This window comes from Nyctereutes procyonoides, unplaced genomic scaffold (assembly GCF_905146905.1).
Source record: "Nyctereutes procyonoides isolate TBG_1078 unplaced genomic scaffold, NYPRO_anot_genome, whole genome shotgun sequence".
In the NCBI taxonomy this organism is placed as follows: Eukaryota; Metazoa; Chordata; class Mammalia; order Carnivora; family Canidae; genus Nyctereutes; species Nyctereutes procyonoides.
The window spans coordinates 34,852,629-34,874,146 of record NW_026575131.1 but is presented as its reverse complement, the minus strand read 5'-3'; the positions used below and the strand labels follow the sequence as shown (position 1 = coordinate 34,874,146).

General features: G+C 52.1%; 1 protein-coding gene across 4 annotated transcripts; it reads right to left on the bottom strand.

Moving 5' to 3' along the window:
- Positions 1-1,171: 1,171 nt before the first annotated feature.
- On the bottom strand, positions 1,172-20,709 carry WNT5A (Wnt family member 5A). 4 transcript variants are annotated; one of them, XM_055343626.1, is made up of 5 exons: positions 20,320-20,709; positions 14,061-14,194; positions 12,579-12,829; positions 7,715-8,007; positions 1,172-4,185 (listed from the first exon to the last, which is right to left on the bottom strand). In XM_055343626.1, the coding sequence occupies exons 1-5, from the start codon at positions 20,323-20,325 to the stop codon at positions 3,727-3,729; spliced, it is 1,143 nt and encodes a 380-aa protein (XP_055199601.1). In that variant the 5' UTR covers positions 20,326-20,709; the 3' UTR covers positions 1,172-3,726. The 4 variants fall into 4 exon arrangements, with proteins under 4 accessions (XP_055199601.1, XP_055199602.1, XP_055199603.1 ...); XM_055343627.1 differs by lacking the exon at positions 20,320-20,709 and adding an exon at positions 18,280-18,917; XM_055343628.1 differs by lacking the exon at positions 20,320-20,709 and adding an exon at positions 16,265-16,284.
- Positions 20,710-21,518: the final 809 nt, after the last annotated feature.

Sequence of the window (21,518 nt, the reverse complement as noted above, 5' to 3'; positions counted from 1 at the left end):
GCTAGAGCGTCATTTTTGATAATTCCAGTGGCTTCAATAATGCTTTACAAAAACAAATTGAAAATTGGTACAGGCAAAATTGTACGTGAAAAGGGTTTGGGGAGGCTACTAAAACATATCCAGTGCCAGTCTCAGGAGGTCAGCAGCTCGAAGAACTGAACAGATAAATCGGACTAAAACCTAAAACAGTCTTCCTTTTTTACTTGAGCCCATAATTACTATTTTGAACATGGCTCTGTTTGCCGCTGCCTATATATAAATTTTTTGTTAATTTTCCTGTATTGGGAAGATCTTGAATGCACTCCAGGATGAGAAGGAAAAATATGCTGACGCTCCTAAATGAAGTATATGTTTTTGCAATAAAGAACACTGGTCAATATACAACTGAGGAAAAACTGAAACAGATGTGAGTCCTAGAACCACAAGCGTTTGAATTTGCCCAGAAATGCTATTTTAAACACTCTATATGTTGGTCTACTGTTTTTTTGTGGAATAATGCATTCTTGGCATCCTTAAAAGGTTTCAATATGTTACAAGGTTATCCGGAAAGAAAAAAGCAAAGGGCTAACGTATCAATCTGGGCTGTGCGGCGCTGGCCAGATTTCGGTGTACATTTTCAGAAAGCACGAGAACTCATATTAATTGCACTTAACACAACGAACCTTTTAGTTTCCAATGAGTTTCATTCTCTCCAGACTGAGGCTTGCTTTTCATAGAAGTACTTTCAAAGGGGCATAGAGACAATACGTCCATAGTAACTTCAAACAGAGAGGTGCAACAGATGCAGTGGTAAACACAAATAGACTTTTGGACTAAAATACTGGTCATGGATAAAAGCATGTGCCTTTTCAGTTCTTCTCGGAGATGTTACAACAGCAACACGCTCTAAAACAATTAAGTTACATGCATAATGCTAAAAGAATGTGAGCAATCCTATAACCAGCTTTAAGCCATCTGCTTGATTTTTTTTTTTTTTGAGGAACATATATAGGAAAGAGAATTCCCCTTTTGTTCCGTTACATATAGAAATCTTTTGAAGCTTCCAAAGTTTGGTTTTGGTAAAACTCTCTACTCTTCTGTTATTCTGACGTGTAGTCACTCTAAACTATCCCTCATGGTTTCTCAAAAAACCTCCACATGAAGTATCTGAAGGACAATTGAAACCACTTACCAATATACAAGTAACGTTTTATTTTATATTCTATCTTCCATTTGGCATAAGCCTTTCGATGTTTGTTTTTTAAACCAGTGAAATATACAAATCACGCAAGACAAGAAATATGTACATTAAAAGTACAGAATAAGGCCATAGAAGATATACATAATATCTGAATGACAAGTAGAATATCTTACATTAAATAGTTTCTTTTAAAAACTAGGATTGTTAAACTCAACTCTCTTCATAAACATGAATCACTAAAAAGGAACAAAATCTGGTTTAGCAAATAAAAAAAATTACTTCATGGTTTTTGTATAATAAAAACCAAAAAAGTGACGTTTTAAACTAATTAGTGCTTTTTAATTTCAAGATCTTCTGCTTGCAATGCACTGCAACCGAGAGGACGTGAATATCTTCGTGCAATAAATTAAAGAGCCACAGGTGGCAGAGGTGATCATGAAGGCCACCGAGCCTAGGAGGGTTGCAGGAGATGTGTATCTTTCCAAACTTTTAAAACAGCGTAAGTCTGAGATAAGAACACATTTGATGGCACTTTTAGGAAAGAGGTGTCCTTTGCTTAAAAAAAAAAAAAAAAAAACACCACTTTTTTTTAAACTATGTATGTTGTGAGCTCCATTTTCCTCACGGACTCAATACTGGTACTAGCAGATCTAAGAGGCACTGGTTTCCACTCTACAAAATGAACCGGAAATGGAAATGTTGACAAGGTTTCTGAGTTCTTAGATGGGAACAGAATCTGAATCTCTCTTCATTCCTATGTCTGTGACAAATGAGTAATGCCCTTTCTGGAAAGTGTACAGAAACAGAGGTTAGAGAAAAGGGGGTGGCGCAGGGACGATAAAAGAAATCTTCAAACCAACATGCATTATCAGTTAAGACCTTCCAGATTCCTCGGAAACAAGTCTGCTTCGTGATGCTCCTGGTGTGATCACATCGGGGCCACAGCCCAAGCTCAACCTGGAAACCTTTTGGAAAAAATCCCAATTGGGTTGCAATGAAGGACAACAATGCTCTAGACCAAGAAATAACCCCAGAGTAAACTACAGATCACTGGCTGCGCTGAGATATAATTATATTTATATTTATATATAGATGTGTGTATATATATATATGTTATGTACAAAAGACTTTTGAGATATCAGGCACCATTAAACCACATCCCCCCCTTATAAATGCAACTGTTCAAGTACACTAGGAACAGTCTTAGGGTACACCTGCAGTATAATAGGAAAAGCTGGAGTGGATAGTCTACACACAGGATCAAGAGAGTGAAACGCTGCAACACCTCTGGGAACTCTGTTAGCCGTGTAATGTCATTAAAACATTTAAAACTACTGCTCCTCAAAATAAAAGTTTTAGGGGGAAAAAATCCCTAAGTAGCAAACTGTTTCCCAAGTGGAGCTTGTAATGATTCATTTCCTGTCCCACAATCAAAGGGGACCCAGTGGAGCTGCCGTTTGGCAACGTGGCCAGCATCACATCGCAGCAAAGGCAAGGAGGAATCAGAGAGGACTTGGGGGTGAGGGGAAGGGCCGATTTCACTTTTCTCCCCTCACACAGGGCTTCTGCTCTGATGCAGCGGCCGACCTGCATGCAGTTACTTTGTTGTCTGGGCTGAGGATCTGTGAACGGAATTCGCTTATTATTTTCATCATTATCATTTATTAACCAAGCATCCCTAAGAAAATTACAGTATATTTTTCCTTTTCTGTTCAAGCCAACCTCCCCGCCTCTCTGCAAACAAAAAAAAGTCTAGTACCCGGAATCATTTGGGGATCCTTTTCCAATCTGATCACCTAATTCCTGTAACAGCATCAAATCGGTATCTTGATAGAGGCATTTTTAAGGTTGTTTTTACCTTCCGGGGCTTTCCTCCCTGTTCCCCAAGTTTTCAGTAGCTACTAGTACAGGACCATCTGCAGGTAAAACATTTGATGAAAATGACACAAATGACCTATCTTGGAGGGATGTGAGATTCTCGCTGTTATTTTTTAAATCACCATTTTGAAAATGTTTCGGGCTGGCAGCCCCTAGGGAAGGATGGGGTGGGGTCTCATTTTTCTGTTTGTTTCTCAAGATCTCTCGACTCTCCCCAGAGCATTTACAATTCATTTTGGTCACAGAAGCTGAATCATGCATAGATTTGTACCACCCCCTTCCAGCTGGATGCTACCTGTCCTGTATTTGACCCCGCAGTTGAGAAAAAGAAAGCATATTTCCTTTCCCTTCTAGATGTGCACACAGGGTACATGTAATCCCCCCTCATCCTACACCATCCAAAGAAGTCTTGTCTTACCTTTTCAAAGATGCACAAAATAAATATTTGTCTTGGTTCCCACCCACCCCCATTATTGCCAAATAATAATTATAATATTAATAATAAACCACAGAGTTCTTAGATGGGAACAGAAAAAAAATGGTTCCGGTTGCAATTCTCAGGGGAAAATAAAACAATATAAAAAAAAAAAAAACAGAATCACTGTACTTTCTATAAATAAGTGGGTCCTGGGAGCGGGGCTGGGTGACAGGCGGGCGGCGGGCGCCCACTATTTGCACACGAACTGGTCCACGATCTCCGTGCACTTCTTGCACTTGACGTAGCAGCACCAGTGGAACTTGCAGTGGCAGCGCTCCGTCTGCACGGTCTTGAACTGGTCGTAGCCACGGCCGCAGCACATGAGCTCGCAGCCGTCCATGCCCTCGGATGTCTTGTTGCACAGGCGGCCCTGCGTGCCCAGCGAGCCGGTGCTCTCGTTGCGCACGCAGTAGTCGGGGCTGGGGTCGATGTAGACCAGGTCCTGCGTGGTGGGCGAGTTGAAGCGGCTGTTGACCTGCACCAGCTTGCCCCGGCTGTTGAGCCGCATGGCCGCTGCGCTGTCGTACTTCTCCTTCAGGGCGTCGCCCACCTTGCGGAAGTCGGCCAGCTGCAGCCAGCACGTCTTGAGGCTACACGAGCCCGACACCCCGTGGCACTTGCAAGCCACGTCGGCCAGGTTGTACACCGTCTGTGGGGAGACGGGACAGTCAGCGGACATGCCATCAGGGCAGGAGCCCGGGGCCCAGGCGGTGGCAGGTTACCAAAGCTCCGCTCCACCTTCCCCCGTGGAGCTGTGGTCACCCGGCCCCGCCAGGGCCTGGCCTATACCCCGTGCCACCAGAAGGCTGCTGTCGCCTTCTCTACAGAGTCTACAAAATAAACAGGCTCTGGGCCCCTCACTGTTACACTCCGTGGGCTAAACAACCCGCTCTCTTAAATGGGAACAGGAGACCACTCTGGTTGCTGCTGCTTTTCCAGGAAAACGTTACAGCAACTAATTTAGACATCCTGAATGCTCACCCCATAGATTACTCACAATTCTCTCCTCCATCACCTGGATTAATCCCCTCAGCCAGCCTCCGGGAGAAGTGCTAGCTAGTGTGTGCCCATTTCACAGAGAAGAAAAGTGAGGCCTATAGAGAGTTGAGTTACTTACCCAGCCACTGGAAGGTAGGGGGTACCACGATTTGAACCCAGGCAACTGGGCTGCAAGCTCATGCTCAGTCACTTGCCCGTGGGCACCCAGCTGGTTGGTAAGTGGGAGGGTGGAGAGGGTGTCCAGCCCAGGTGGGATCAGGGTTCCAATATTAATCAGTTATTACTACTGTGTGCCAGGCACTGCCATCAGAGCCTTGATACTATTTACCTCCTTGAATCCTCCTAAATAACACCATAATGGATTAGATGATGCCATAGTGGCACAGAGAGGAAAACTGGCCTGCACAGGCCACACAACTAGAATGTGGGGAAACCAGGCCTGGATCTCAGCTGCTCTCACTCCTGCTTCCTGCACAGTCCCCAACTCTACTCCCCACTGCCTAGATGAGAGCATCTGCACAGGAGCTAGGCTGATAGCGTGCTGTCCTAACTCTGCCCCTGAATTCCGGCAACGGGCCTCACTTCTCAGAGCCTCCTCTATCTGTGAAGGGGAACTGTAATGTAATGGCGCCAACCTCACGATATTGTTATAAGGATAAAATTAGGGGATAAAAGAAAGTGCTTGGCATAGGGCATGCAATCAATGAATCTGCTCTTTCTCCAAGGTGATGAGCCCACGGCATCTGGGTGCCGATCCTGGGCTCTCACCGGGTCACCCTGGCCTCCCAGCTGCAGTGCCCACTGGCCTGACCTCATGGCACTGTGCCCAGCAGCCTGGGAGGTGGTGGCCGCCTATTTATAGTCCCCACTGCCCACAGTTCCTGTGCTGGTCACCCTCCAGAGTCGGCGTAGTGCTGGCATGCTGCAGAGGGCCTCTCAGGACCCTGGAGCCTGGAGTGATCTAGAAGGCTCCTTCCATCCTGAACTCCACACCAAATAGCCACCTTTGTCCTCTAAAGATTCATAAGGGGCTTTTTTTTTTTTTTTCAAAAGTGTGGGGGGGCACAATGTACTCCCTTGGCATAAAGAGTTTCAGGCACTCAGCTAATGTGCAGAAGGGTTTTGCAAATGTATTTAACCTTTGCTCCCCTTTGAGGAAAATAAAAAGCTAATGCCCCAAGGCGATTCTAATAGGATTTCCTGGCACAGTGTCCCGATTTCGTCCTCTCCACCCCCACTGTCCTGGAGAAAAACTGTCTTCTACATGTAACCTCATCTGTCAGAATCCAAGCTCAGCTCACTGCTCAAATAATAAAACCTACAAAAAGAACTCATTCACTTTTCAAAAATGTAGATGTTAAACGAAATTCTGATAATATTAAAGGTGCTTTTCCAACTCTCCAAAACCCCCGTTCTCTACTTGGAAATCCCTTGACTGTCTCTCCTTGGTTGCCAGGCCCCGGATCATTTCTCCTCATGAGAGGAGTCAAAGAAATCCCCTACATGGATGAAAGTACCCAACATGGGCACAGTGGGGCCCAGAAGAGCCAACCACATCTCTGTCCTGGAGGCACTTCTGGTCTGAGGCACTGGGCACACTGTATGCACAGAGTAATGTGATGTGTCCCCTGTGAGGACACGGCCAAGCTTTATGGGCTCCCACAGAGCGTGGGGCTGACATGCCCATTATGTGGCCTTGGTCAGCTGCCATGGGGAGAGACAGCAATGGGAGGCTTGAGAAAGGAGAGGCCACGCTCCCTCTGGAGCAATAATCTGACCCCTCAGGCCACCAGGGGCAAAAAGTCTGCCCAGTTTAGTCCTTCCCCAACACCTCCAACGTTTACCATTGATGTGAGAAGCTGGGCTAGCCGGAATCGTCTAGATCATCTTCGACTTCTCTGTTCCCTAACTTCTGCATGTCTCACAATTCAGTTAGGATTTATCAAGCATTTACTACAGGCTGACACTAAACTCCACCCTTGGACTGAACTATTCTTATTTTACTGGTGAGAGATGGTCAAGCACCAGTAACTCTGTCTGGATCCACCTCCTCTATGATCCCAGTCAGTCCTCCTATAACTCGGAGTGATAGTTAATGCCATGGCCATCCAACAGATGTGGAAACGTGGAAACTGAGGCTCACACCTAGAAAGGCACAGAATTGGATCTTAACTTAGATTTCTTTAATTCCAAAGCTGATAGCCCTTTACCTTTGAGCTGTGACGCATGAGTTTAATAAAAACGTGCCTGGGCCTGTATCTCAAATCCATCAATTTTCCTCCGTGGCCATGAAGCAGTTCTCTAGGGCCTCAGTTTCCCAAGCTTTAAAAATGAGGGTGTGTGGTTAGAGGGTTCTAAGGCTCCTCCCAGTCCTCTATATTTTACTCTGTGATTATCTTCCCTTTTCCTCACCCCAAAATACAGAAGAGTGAAATCTCTGACCAGAAAGTTCCTGGCACCTACCTTGGGTTCTGTGAAAAAATAATGACCCTGGTTTTCAATGCTGCCAAAGTTAAGAAAAGTTTCACCCCTTCATTTTAAAGCAGCCATAAAGTGCCATGTGTTTAACCGCAGGGAAAAAAAGGGTCTTTTTAACTATTGTGGAGAAGCTTCCCACCAGGGGAAGGAAAGAGTGGCCCCAGAAGGCTGGTGACCAGGCTTGCGAAGCTGGGCTCTCTGGGCCCCTCTGAGTGGCCCTCTCTTCTATCCAGAGCCACCCTCGATTGGCCTTGATGGGCAGACCTATAAAATTGCTGTCGTTTTCCTAGAGAAGCGCTTTAAACAAAACAAAACCCTCAGGCCTGCTCTCTAAGGCCAGGGGAGGAGGCAAGGAGGAACCAAGCGAGGGGGTCGAGGGGGTCGGGGAGACCGGGAAGGCCGGGTCCCCCCACTGGGCACCCCCCCCCCCCCCGGGGTAGGGAGCTCCCTCGCGCCAGGGGAAGCGCAGCCACACACACGTCCCAGGGGGGAGGGCGACCTTTATGCACATTTTTGTCTCTGAGCTGGGCTGCCCAGTTGCAGGGGGGACTAAGGACAGGGGCCCAGAAAGCTCTTGGTCAGGCAGCTGCAGGCGCACCTTCGCGGGCGGGGCGGGGCGGCGCGGGATGCCCCCCCCCCCCCCGGGCCGCAGGTGCCCCCGGGCCGCAGGTGCCCCCAGGGCCGCAGGCGCCCCGACTCACCCTGCGGCCGGCCTCGTTGTTGTGCAGGTTCATGAGGATGCGCGCGCTCTCGTACGAGCCCTTGGCGTGGATGCGCTCCCGCTCGCGCGCGTCCACGAACTCCTTGGCGAAGCGGTAGCCGTAGTCGATGTTGTCCCCGCAGCCGCCCCACAGCCAGTCCCGCGGCAGGTCCTTGGGGCGCGCGGCCCGGCTGCAGCCGCAGGTGGACAGCTCGCCCTCGCGGCACGCGCGGCTCATGGCGTTCACCACCCCCGCGGCGCTCACCGCGTACGTGAAGGCCGTCTCGCGGCTGCCTGCGGGCGGGACGCGGGGTCACCGGGCGCCCGCCCCGCCCCGCCCCGCCCTGCCCCCGCACCCCGCCCCCGCGGCAGGTGCCAGGGGCCAGCGGACCCCCCCGCCCCCCCCCCCGCGTCTCCACTCTGGCCCTGAGGAGCCACACTGGCTTTGCCTCCAGCTCCTTCAAAGTCCTGGAAGCCTCCTCCCCAAAACTGCACATGAAAGAAGCCATTGAGGGCGAACAGAATGTGGGGAGACTTCCTGACACTGATTTGAACGTTTGGGGTCATTCTGAGTTAGCTCCCGCAGGGCCAGGGCCGCAGAAGTGGCTAGGCCTGGAGTCACAGGCCAGGGCGGGGACCTGGGGCCTGGCTCCCCCTGCTCCATGTCCACGCAGGCGCGGGGCCTGTCGCAGGGCCAGGCTCCTGACCTCCCCTTTCTAATCCTTTTTTTTCCTTTTAGTTTTTTTTTTTTAAGATTTTTATTTATTTATTTATTTATTAGAGACACAGAGAGAGAGAGAGAGGCAGAGACACAGGCAGAGGGAGAAGCAGGCTCCATGCAGGGAGCCCGATGTGGGACTCGATCCCAGGTCTCCAGGGTCAGGCCCTGGACTGAAGGCGGCTAAACCGCTGAGCTGCCCTGACCTCCCCTTTCTAAACCTGTTCCTGGGGTATCAGCCAAGCTTGGCCTCTTCTTACATCCCAAGTTGCTTTGGCCTGATACTTATTCAGAAAGATGGCAGTGGACTTGTAAAGCAGCCTGCTGCCTTAGAGGCTACTTCTGCAACCCAGCCACCCACCTGCCCCCCTCACAGAGCCTCTGCCTCAAACTGTTAGTATCAATTGCAAGCAGGAAGAAAGCACAATCTAAGGGGAAAAGAAGAGTCTTCTCCTTCCCCAAACTTGTAATGTCTACTTCCTGTAGTCCCATTTGTCAGAGGGAAAATGGAGGCCATCATAGTCTAACTTTCATGCGTACTTGGAGACACTTCTATGGGTAACAAAAAGCCACTTGATAAAAATGTAGTGGTGCCAGAGAGAAAGGGTTAACCCCCCCCCCCCGGGGTGGGCTGAAGCTGGGCCTGAGGGGTATGCTGGGGCACAGGGGCCTCACTTTCTTCAACTATAAAAATAAGACTATTGAACTAGATGTCCAAGAGGGGGGAAAAGGCCGCTTTTAGTGCTGAAATCCCTATATCAGAAGTTTCTCCAACTCTTAAAAGAGCTTGCTGACCATTTTTTTTTTAGCGGGGGTGGGAGGAGGTGGTCCAGCAGAAGAACAGCTGACAACAGGACTCAGCCCCAACTAGAAAGGTCAGCCTGAGGAGGATGGCTATGCCAATTCCAGAATCCAGCAGGCTGCCCTTCCTGGGACTTGAGTTCTATACTTCAATCCACAGACATTTGTGATTCCTCCTTCCAGGAATGGTGAAGGTTCCCAGTTACCACAGACCTACCCTCCCACAATTAAAAAAATGAATGATTTGAGGAGCGTGCTGATGGTTGGCAGGAAGATCCAGAGAGTTCCTAAGGGGTGTTCTAGCTAGCTAGCTCAAATTAGAGAGGCAGAGCCCATCAGAAAGTGGAGAGAAATGAGGTGAGCAGAAAGCTTCTAAAGGGAGTTATTTGAGGATCAACACTGATAGGACAGAAAATGTGGTCCTGGATGGGAGACTTGTAGAATAAGGCAGTAGCGAGAGGAAAACAGATAAACCATCCTCTGGAGCTAGAAGAACCTAAGGCACTGTCCTGTGAGTAGATCGTGCATAGATCGTTTTGGCTTTTATACAAAACCCAATAATGCTTTTTTTTTTTATTTTAATGAGTCTACCTTGAGCATTTCCTTTTTTACCCTGGAACACAAACCTGGTGGAAATCTCTTAAGCCACTTTGTCACTGCAGAGAAAACGTCAGTTTGAAAAGTGCTCTTTGGCGAGTAGCCTGTGGACACAACCATGCTGTATGGAATACTGCTGGTTCAGTTAGGTTTCCTTCCTGCGAAATCTACATCTATTTGGATCCTCACACCCCTTAAAAATAGAGCCTTTCTTATATATCTTTTCACAGTGTGGAGACAAAGAAGGGACGTAGACAAAAGCTGGAGGAAAGGTTAGCGTGATGAAAAATGAGAAGTTTCCAAAATGAAGAGTGGGCCCTTCACCAGCCAATTGTGTACAGTGCCTCCCAGGCAACTGGCACCCTAGAAAAAATGAGTTAAAGAGGGATGGAAGTGGCAGCCTGAGTTTCTCAGACACTGGCCCCATCACAGGGTCAGATTCTCACGGGCACAAACTGCGCTCGGGTCCCTGGCATACTAAGTGCTCTGGAGTGGGCGTTAGCGCCCGTGTGCATAAGGGCACGCATGCACGCACGCATACACACACACACCCCTTTAAGCATCAAAGGTGTTTTAAATTTTCCCTTAGCTCCTTCTCTTCAAACAGACTCTTAAATAGAAAACTGAAAGCCAAGTAAATTTCCCACTGTTGGGGTTGGGTCCATGTTTCCCTTCCACAAAACTCTACTCTGGTTTTCCTTCTCTCCGTCTCTTTTTTTAAATAACTAGAAGAGAAGGCCCCATCCGTGTTCCACCAAAAGCCCAGCAGCAGCTTCCTGACCCCAGAACCTGGGGGACCTTTGGCAAAGGAGGATGGTGGGCGCTCTCAGATGCCCAGGATATCAGCTAACTGGATGGTAGTATGTGGCAGGGCTCCCTTGGAGGCCGCCAGGAGGTTTTACTCCCACCCACTTGCCACCAACCCAGACGGGAGTACCACACAGCTGAGGACCAGACACTGTATTTGCAAGGGACAATTAAATATAAGCCTTTGTACCAAAGGTTCTGCTTGTTCCCTGAGGAAGCAGGCTCTTTGAATCTTGGACCACATTTTAAATAAATCTCTAGCAGAACTCAAATCCACTTAGCAAATGATAGCTTATTCTGAACATTTTGGCCCAAAAGAGGCTACAAATGAAGAGGACCTTAAATCAAAGTTGTGTTCGAGTCACTACACAGAAAAACTGTTCCAATGGGTATTTTGCCTCCTGGTTGCCATAAAAAAATGTATGGCTTTTGCAAACTCATATACATGTGAAAAAATCGCTCCCTTAGTTTGAGAGGAAAGGAGCTTAGGGGGAATATATAACGCAAAGGTGAGAAGGGAAAGCTGACAACTTACCATTCTGATACAGCTAAAAAAAAAAAAAAAAAAAAAAAAGTTTTGAGCTTACTCACAATATCACAGTGCAGAAGGGAATCTCCACCACCCCCAGTTAACTACATAGGGCAGTCCCCGTTCAGGGAAAGCTCCTGTGTTCCTGCCGCTCAACTCCTGGATTCAGATCCCAGTATATACATTAGCACATTTTAATCATTAACAGGAAGGACAAAGCCCTATGAAACTGCCAGGCTGAGGGCTGCAGACCATTTTGCCATTCAATTAGAGGAATGGCTTCCAGTCCTGTATTATTTTAGTATATGAAGTCGCTTGGCTCAAACATCCACTGACAACTCTTTTTTGTTCTCAATGAATGCACTTTTCAGGGTTTTTAAAAAAGCATTTTATCCACCCGTGACGGATATTAAGCCAACTTTTTTATCTTCAGTCAGTCTAAACAGTTAATTGCTTTGATAAATGGCTTCTTATTTTAGGAATCACCGCGGTCATATTAATTATAAGGGCTTGTTTGCATAAAACTAAATGGACCTAAAACATTCTCACTAGAAAACACACATAGGATCACATCTGTCAGATAGTATCCTATGCTATTAAGCCAAACCAGAGGCAAACTGATTTTCCAAATTCTTTGCCTTTAGCCCCATTTTAATGCCACCTCCTCCCTGCACGGAATAACAAGTTCAAGGATACGTTTAACATAAAGAATCTGACTGTGAGCAATACATTTAAGTTGTTTTTTTTTTTTTTTTTTTTTTTTTTTTTAGTTTCTAGGCTGAGATCTGAGGCATGTGCTTTTATATCAATTGCCAAAATCGCAACGTAAATTGGATCACTTCTAATTAAAATTCTTTCTGGACTAAAAATAAAGTTTTAACATATATATCTCTATGGCCTCAGGAAATATCTATATTAGGAAAATTAAAACCTTATTCACTTCCAACATAGCCAACATTCGAAAGATGACAGTATTTAGTTTGATGCGTGGGCCATTTGAATTGTGGCTTAAGAAACTTCTAACCGTTAAAAAGAGTTTTGAAGTTTAAAAGGATATAAATGACTCATCTTTCCTCACCTCCTTTTGAGAAACCAAATTAAGCGTTCTGCTTCCCTCCTAAACAAAATGCTTTTAAGAAAAATTGAGTGTTTGGAAAAACGAAGGTGTCTCTGATGCTTCCCTTCTCATTTGGTTAAAGCAGCCCCAAACTTACTATAATCAAGGTGTGGGAACAGGAATTAACGCGCAAGTAGTGGTAGTGACTAACGTTCCCCAGCCATCAGCCTGCTGGGAGATTCCCTCCTTATCAAGCTTGTAAGTACACACTGAAGCCCCCCCCCTTTTTTTTCTTTTTCTCTTTCTTCAGGAGAACACTTGATCCGTATTTAAAAATATGTTAAATGGTTTCCTACCTATCTGCATGACCCTGCCAAAAACGGAGGTGTTATCCACGGTGCTGCAGTTCCACCTCCGATGCCGGAATTGATACTGGCACTCTTTGATGCCCGTCTTTGCGCCTTCTCCAATGTACTGCATGTGGTCCTGATACAAGTGGCACAGTTTCTTCTGTCCTTGAGAAAGTCCTGCCAGCTGGCTGCAGAGAGGCTGCGCTCCTATGATATATACTTCTGACATCTGAACAGGGTTATTCATACCTAGCGACCTAAAAAGGGGAGGGGGGAGATGTGCATTCAAGATTTACGTGAACTCTTGAGGTAGGCCCCCTGAAAGCATGTCAGCAATACATAGTTTTAAGCACACAGATGCTTTTTCTCTCCTGCTTGTCCTCATGACAAAGTATGAGAAGGGCTTCATAAAACTTCTCTGTTTCAACTGCACTCAGAAAACGGAGGTATTGTGTAGTCCCCACCCCGCCATCTGGCTCCCCAGTTAGGTTTTCACTCCCTTCTTTGCCCTCATTGCCATATACCTGAACCAATATTTCCGAAATCACTCAGAAGAGGGGGGAATGGCGGTTTTTGGGGACGGGCCTCTGACATGAGAGAAAGTGACTCACTTTGCCCCACAAATTGGACCGATGTGCCTTGGAAACGTATGAATGCCGAAAGTAGACACAATTAGACACGGGGAGGAGATAGCAGCTCCCTCTGACCGATGGAAGAACAGGGAGACAAGTATAGAGGCTGCAGAAAATCCACCATGTTCTCTGGACATTTTAAAAGGGCTCCTTATGTGATTGTGAGAGACCCAAGACAGGGTATCCAGTGAATACAAGTCATGTTTGACAGTCAGAAAAACGCTGTTCATTTACAGGGGAAAAAAATATCCAGAACACCGTCAAAAATAATCCTCTGGATATATTGCAGTCTGTCTACACGGGCCCCTAACCAGAGAGAAACGCTCACTTAGGGACGGTTGACTACTTCACGTTCACCTCCTTTTGATCAGATTTCAAGCCCCAGTCCTCGCCCACTTGCAGTGTAGCTGTCTTCCTAGAACACTCTGCCTACCTCAGACCCCGAAGGTTAGTAACCACAATGACCAAAAATAAAAGCTGGAACTGACTTTTACTACCTCGAGGTGGCAAAAAGTAAACTTTATAGATAGGCTTACAATTATTAGAGACGTGAATTTCGGTCCCCTTTTATTACATGATGTACTACAAGCAGACATCCCAACAAGGGCCTCATAGAAAAAGGTGTAGATTTATAGGGTCGCATTCCCTACGGAGCTACAGATTAAGCCTGACGATATTAACAACTTAAAAAAAAATCCGATTTCCAGATATACAAACAAATCACATTACGCACGTCTGTATTAAAGGCACTCGAACTCCTGATTCTGCTTTAAATACTGCAGCATCGTACACATGAATCTTTTAAAAAAAATGAAATAAAATAAAAACAAAGCATATGTACTTAGAAGGAACTTACCACCAAGAGTTGGCTTCTATTACAACCTGGGCGAAGGAGAAAAATATGGCCAAAGCCATTAGGAAGAACTTGGAAGACATTGCACTTCCAGCCGTCCCCAAAGCAACTCCTGGCCTTAATATTCCAATCGACTTCTGGAGAGGGAAGAAAGGAGCAGATGTTTATTGCCTCTCAGATAATTTTCGAGCATACAAGTTTAAACAACGGAAGCATCCGGGGTCTCTTAAGTTTACTGTTGATTGACTGCGCTTCTCCTCCGTTGGGTTTTTTGATGGCAAGATATAGGCAGTTTCTTTTTCCAAATCAATCCACCCACGCAACCTCACCAGGAAATCTGATTTCGCTGGGATCCTGCGCGCGGGGCTCGCCAGCGATTACAAACATGTCCCAATGCTGTGGAGTCAGAGCCCCGGTGCCAAGCGCTGCCTCTCTCCTGCTCGGCCGCTTCCCGCACCCCCTCGCTCCCCTCTAGTGCGCGCTCTGCTGGGTCCCTGCTCGGGAATTCACTCGGGAACCCGCAGCCACCCGCGTCCGCTCCCCGACCTGGGCCGAGCAACAAGTGGAGCCGGAATTAATTCCATGGGCGAGAGGAGCGCGAAGGCGAGTGGAGCACGCCGCCGGCGGCTGCGGAGGAGGCGGGGTGGCCGGCGCGGGGGTGGGGTGGGGTGCGGTGGGGGTGGGGGTGGGGAGGGGGTGGGGAGGGCAGGGGTGGGGGGCGAGGCCCCGGGGAGCGGCGCGCGCGCGAGTGCCCAGCTGGGAAGTGCAGCTCGGAATTAACAGCGCATGTTTCCTAATCAGTTTACAGGCCGCTTTGGGGGGGGGGGGAGCCGCTTCCAGAGGGTGTGGGGAGGGGGGGGAGGGCAGCCTGGGTTTCCTTAGGACACTGTTCCGCCAGATTGGGGTGGGGTTGGAGACGGGGGGCACCGGGGATAACGAGAGAGATGTGCTCTCCCAACCAAGGAAGCGGGAAAACAGTGCCCTGTGCCCTCTCCCCTGCCTGAGGCCTCCTCCTCCGAGCCAGTGTACCCCCCAGAGAAGGGACAGCACCCCGGAGGAAAGAAAGGAGTCCGAGCCCCCGCTGTCCCGGGAGAGGATCCAGGATCCCTTCCCTGTCCTCCCGCGAATTCTGGTTTCTCATGTCACCCCCGCCCCCCTGCAGCCCCCACTCCTGACAGCTGCCACGGAGAGAGAGGCCAGGAAGCCAAGGGGGGCTCCAGTTTCCTTAGGTCCGGGGTCCGGGGTCGCGGCCCCTTGGGGTCTGGCCGTGCAGCACCTCCGCGCACCGGCCGGCCCAGCTCACGCGCGGTTCGGTGAGCCCCGAACGGCGCGGGGGCAGGGAGAGGCCGCAGCGCGCGCGAGTCAGCCCTCGGCGGGGCCGGGGATGCGCAGGCTCCCGCGCGGCCGCGGAGCCCCTGGGTTCCAAGGCGCAAAGGGCCGCGGCGGCGCAGCCTCCCGCCGCGAGGGCTTCCAGGGGCAGGGGGTGGTGGCCCTGGAAGCTTTCGCGGCCGTGCCTCCCCACTGGGGACTTCTCCACCTGTAGGCGGCGGGGGCGCGAGGCCGTGGCGCGTGCGGGTGGGAGGAGCGGGTTTCCAAAAAATCCCCTTTTACGTTTCTGATCCAAGCGACCCGGCCGCGCTGCGCCGCCCGCAGCCCCCGAGGGAGCGCCTTTCTCCGGGGAGGGGAGGGGGGGAGAAAGGTGAGCCTCCTCCGGGCGGCGGAGGAGCCTGGAACGTGCGCGGGCAAAGGGGCTGAGGGGACCCAGGCAGCCGTGAAAGCGCGCGGGGGCCCGGGAGCGTGCCACGGCTCCTCCGTGCCCGCGGTCTCCTTGACCAGGGGAGCTCCGGGCTTCTCCAAGAGGAAATGCTTCTGCGGTCCCCCGCGCCCGCTAACCAGGGCTCCGAGCCCTGGGCCCACTCCTTCTCCAAGCGCCGCCAGGCGAGGGGCGCATCCCGGAGAGTAGAAACCTGGGGTTTCCCCAGCCTCGGAGAGGGGAGGCTCGGTCTCCCTCCCCACCCCCGCCCGAAGTGTCAAGTTTCCTCCAGGGGAGGGGGTGCGCTGCGAGGTCTGCCTTCGCGCGCGGCCCGGGCTGCAAAGTCGACTCTCCCTCTCGGCGGCCAGGGCCGCGCGCGCACACGCACACGCACACTCGCAACCACACTGCTGCACGTTCACACACTCAAACGCATTCACAGACACACACGCACCGACGTGCTTCCGAGACGCCGGCGGGGAAGGCTGCCGCTGGCCGCGCGCACTTTCTGAGCTTCCCGACGGGCGGGGCGCGCGGGGCGGGGCGCGGGCGGCGGAGAAATTGATAACAGATTCGGCGGATTACAGCGGATCTCTTTGTTAGAGGCGAAGCCACACAAACCGAACCGACTTTGGGCCCGACGACCCCGGGGAGAGTCCGCCCGTTCCTAACTGGGAGTGGGCCGCTGGGTCTCCAAGACGCAGGTCTCCCCAGCTCCAGACTGGGGGTAGGCCAGGGGCGTCCCAAAGGGGATCCTGCAGGAGAGGCCTTCGAGGCGCGTCTCCACTTAACCCCGCGTGCTTGCCCGGAAACACCTTGGCCCTCTTCCCGCTCCAATCCCCGTGCAACCCCCCAAAAGGCCCCACAAGTCTGAAGGGCTGAAAGAACTCACAGCGAACTCCCTAATAAATAATACTTAGACTCTGTAGGGTAAACACCCCTGCCTGTTCACCAAGAGATCCGATCCGAAAAGACGGTATGAAATGAGACCTCTCCTGGAATGGTCACGCAGGGGAGTGTGTGGAAATAAAAGTTCTGGGCAGAAGCTGAGTTTACCAAAGAACGGGCTAAATGTTTTCGAGCACTTTCAGGGCCACGAGAAGCCCACCTAGGTAGGGATCCTGACGATCTGTTCCCAGCAGGCGATGGGGAGGAGGATTGCGGGCACTTGAGCGGTTCTAGCGCAGGGGAGGGGTGAGGTGGGGGTAGGGCAGTGGAGGGCCCCTGTTTCCAAAGCCGGAGCAGCTCTACGCAGTGATGCGGATTCTGTTTCTCCAACAAAGCCTTCACAGTGGATTGAAGGTGTTCTAAAACCTTTATCAATTGGGGTGCGGACTGAGGGTGATGAGGGGTGAAAGAGAGGAATCCATCACTCTGGTTAGAGGAGGTTCCCAGGCCACAGAAAGCCTCCGAGCCCGCAGGCTGCACCCAAGTCCTCAGCCCCATGGCCCCTAAAGAGAAATTCCACAAAGGCAGGAAGATTCTTGACCCTCACTCACTGGTACTACACCTCATTCAGTCTGGTCATCCCCTTCCACTAGGCTTTTTTGCGTCCAGGGAGAATGGAAACGAAGAGCGAGACCAGCTAGGAGTCAAAAATGAGTTCGACCTGGGCTCACCACAGTGGCTAAAAGGATAGAAAACTGCAAGAATCTCTGCTCTTGGTGGGAAATAAACTTTGTTTTCCCCACTCTGATCTCTCTCCAAAGAAGAGTAACAGTAACAGAGAAAATTGTGGGAGATAAAGGCTGCAACCACAAAACTGGGATGCCCTGCCGCAGGAAGTGCCAGCAGAGAAGCGGAGCGGCTGAGGATGAGCTTGGGGCCACCGATGGGAGGGAGGTTCGCTTTTGGGGAACAGACCAGGAGGTAGGGCGTCCCTAAGCCTCCAGCTTGGGCTCAGGGGGACTGAGGCTGCCCCTCACTGCTTTGTTGTGTCTACAGCACTGCCTATGTGTTGTTTGTGTGTTGGGGGCGGGGGGGGGGGGGGGCGTTGGGAGAGAGACAGAGTTATAAGGTGGAGAGAGCTCCTTGGGCCCAGATCAATGCAAGGATTGCCTGGGCTCAGGGCTGAACAGCAGGTCGGGAAACAAGGAGTCTCCAAAGGAAGAATGGTGTTCGAGCCGGGTTTTGTTCCCTATCTCCCCCACTTCCATCCCCAGACAAGTCTCTTCAGACGTCAAGACCTTATTTCTCTCTCCGACACACACACACACACACACACACACACACACACACACACAATCACTTACACTTTCCTCACACAGGTTAACTCCAAAGACAGGCTCTCAGCTCCAAACCAGAGGAAGAGCAAAGTGAAGGAGAAAGAAAATTAAAGATCAGTTCAACCCCCACCCTCCAGAGGCCGTATCAACTCCACGTTTTAATAGAAGAAGAAATTGAGGCCGAGAAAGAGAAAGCAACACTCGTCTCCCACAGACAGCACGGGTGGGAGCGCCAAGGCCGTACCCTAGGCCTCCTAGGGCGACGCTCCTGTTCCTACGCCCTGGGGAGGAGGTGAGCCCTTCCTTCCACTCGCCGGAGCCCCGTTTGCTGGGTCGGACCCCTGCCCCTTCCGTATTGCGGCGGCCGCGCAGTGCAGCTTGTCCTCCGGGGGCCTCGGAGGGGCCCTCCCGGGAGAGGAGGACCTGGGGGTCGGGAAGGACGAGCTGAGCCAGAGGTGGGAGGGAGAGGCGAGCAGCTGACCGCCCGCCCCGAGCAACAGACTCCCAGGCGCCCTACCTCGAGGCGGCCAACAGGGGGCAGCCGGCACCGCACGGCGAGGATGGAAGGCAGCGGGAAGAGCTGAGCTCCGAGCGCACGGCGCTAACCCCTTGTGCGCCGGGGCGCTCGGGGGAGAAAAGGCAAAGGCCTGGGACACCCGGCCCAGTCCTCCAGGAGAGGGTCCTCCTTTGTGGGGCCCGGCGGGATTGGGGCTGGCAAGCCCAATGCCCGAGAACAACTGACCCTTTCGTCCCCTCGCCCCCCCCAACACGGAGGGCACGGATTTACACACTCGGACACAGTTTCCACCGCGTCTCCACCGCTCGCGCGCTCTCAGCATTGCCCCCTCGGAGCTCCCCTGGCAGACGCTGTATACAAACGAAATCTCCGTATCAGGTTGGAGCAGCGGTGAGCCCTGGCGGGAGAGCAGGGGGCTGAGGAGGTGCGATCCCACCCCTGGCTCCAGGGGACTCATAATCAGCGGGTTGTCCATTTAAAAACGGGAGAGGAGAAGGGGCCCCGACGCCAAACTGGAATTGGAAAGTAAAACGAGGCCGCGGGGTCTCCAGGTTTGGGGTTCTTTTTTTCTTTTTTCTTTCTTTTTTTTTTTTTTTGGACTTTTTTGGGAAGGCGTGCAGGGATTTCGTTTGTTTTAGGAAACTGTTTTAATCCCAGTTCCAACCTTTGCCGTTCTAGAAAAGTAAAATGAGAGACGATCAAGAAGAGTAGAAATAAGGACCGAAGCTCGGAGGACGGAGAAGTTGTTTGGAAAATAACAAGTTATATTGCAGGAAGAAATGTTAACTTCCCGCAAAAGTGAACTCCCGGTGACCCTCGGAGTGTGTGACTCGGCTTTAACATACAACTGACAATTAAAACAAACAAGAGTTCACAAACTGCCCCCCGCCCCTCCTCGCCCGCTCTCCCAAAGCGGAGGCCCAAATGTTTCCAAAGGACGCGGCGGAGTCCGCGCAGGGGGCCGGGGCGCGCTCTCCCGGCGGACGGGATTGGAGCCACCGCTGCCAGCGCTCCCCGCCCCCACCGCCCGGGCCCAGGGCCCAGCTCGCCAGTGGCGGCTAATAATGCTAATAACGCGACCCGGCTCCCGCGCCGGGGTGCGCGCTGGCCCCCCACCAGGCACTCTTAAAGGCACACGGCCCGCAGCGCTGGGAGTCCCGAGCCTGCAACCTGGCCTCCCGCCGCAGAGCACCGGGGAAGAGGGGGGCGGTGCACCGCTCCGGGGTGTCGGCTCCCGCTGCCCGGTCTCCCAACCAGGGAGTCCTCCTCCCCTTCCCGAGCCCCGGCCACACACCCTCTCGGTGCCCGCGCAGTGGGCGCTTCATAAATATTTGTTGAATTGAATCATTATCCTGTTCCTGAAATATACCTAGTAAATGACACTGGTGTTCCTCCGGGCAAAAAGAAGATCATCTGTGAACCGCTCTCGGGGTTTCTGCCCTCGCTTATCCTCCCTTTTTCTGCAAAGTCTAGGTTTGCAGTAACTTTTAGCGGGAGGAGAGGTGTCCCGAGAGACGCAGGCGGTGCGCGAGGGGGGCGGTGGGCGAAGGGATGGGGGGTCCCTGCCAGCTCGGCTATGGAGTTCAGCTTCTGGAGGCGGTAGGAGAGATGGAGGTATAGGGAGAGGGGTGTGTGTGTGTGTGTGTGTGTGTGTGTGTGTGTGTGTGTGTGGTGGGGGGGGGTCCAGTTAACTTCCAAAAGAAAAAATGCAAAGAGGGGAGGAAAAAAAAAAAAGTGGCGAGCGTCGGCAGCGCGCAGAACACCTACCTTCATGGCGAGGGGGAGGGGACGCGGCCGCGGGGAGGAAGTCGCCACCGGAGCGAGGGCAGCCGAGGAATCCGAGCGGAGCGGCCGGGTTAAGCCCGGGGGGACGATCCGGCGCGGAGCGGCGGGCTCCTCCGGGGCGCGTCCGGCAGGCGCAGGAAATCGGTGGCGAAGCGGTCCCTGGCGCCCGAGCCCGGGGGCCCGAGCCGGAGCAGCTCCGGGGTGCGCCCGGGGACCGAGGGGGCGCCGGAGCCCGCGGGCCGGCCGCAGGGGCAGAGCCGGGCCGGCGCGCAATGAGGGAGCCGCGGGTCCGGCGAGGGCGTGCAGGCGACTGTTCCGCGGCGAGGCGCTCCCTCTCCAACGTCCATCAGCGACGGCGGTAATTAGGGCTTTCCAACCCCAAATGTGGGCGTGATTGTGCAAAAGACTTTACAACAAATAATAATAAAAAAAAATTCTTCGCAAGAGGGTGAAAAAAATGCCCCACTACTCAGCTCTGGCCCGGGGCGGGGGCGGGGGCGACCCGCGCGCCCAGGTGCCCCCAGTTCATTCACACCGCGGCTGCTGCAGAAGTCCCCGCGGCTCACGCCTCCCGCTCTGCAGCTCCTCCTCTCCGCGTCTGGGGCCGAAGCGTCTGCTTCCCGGCGCTGATCCTGCGGCCGCGAGTGAGCGTGCGGACGTCTGTGTACACACACAGATACACCCCCACCCCCACCCCCACCCCCACACGCGCGCACACACACGCGCGCACGCACGGGCGCTTTGGGGCCACAGAACAATCAGGCGCGCATGGCTTTTTCTCCGGGAGATGCCGCTGGAAATGCGCAAGTCGCCGTCCGGACTACAGGAGTCAGCGCCAACTTTTGTCCTTTCATTTTAGGGTTTTGGCAAAAAAAAAAAAAAAAAAAAAAATAATAATAATAATAATAATAAAAGATAAAAGGAGGGGGCGCGAAATGGGTGAAAAGCCGTCCCTCGAAAGCTCGGCGCGCGGCGGCCTCGGGGGCGGTGGGCGGTGGGCGATGGCCCCAGGGGAGGCACGGGCTCCCCCCTCCCCGCTCCCTCCTCTCTCTCTCCGGGTTAGTCCCCGTCTTTTCCCCGCCCTCCCCAGGCGCGGGGCGCCCCGGGCGCGGGCTGGGGAGGGGCGAGGCCCGGGGCTCCGCGGCGGCGGCTCAGCCCCGGCGCTCCATGGCCGGCGCGGC

Bases quoted from the DNA above. Each gene is read 5' to 3' on its own strand.
- WNT5A (XM_055343626.1), bottom strand. The intron at 8,008-12,578 runs GTAGGAAACCAT...TCCCGCCCGCAG, and splicing joins TGGCAGGGTCATGCAGATAG to GCAGCCGCGAGACGGCCTTC. The intron at 4,186-7,714 runs GTGAGTCGGGGC...GTCTCCCCACAG, and splicing joins ACAACGAGGCCGGCCGCAGG to ACGGTGTACAACCTGGCCGA.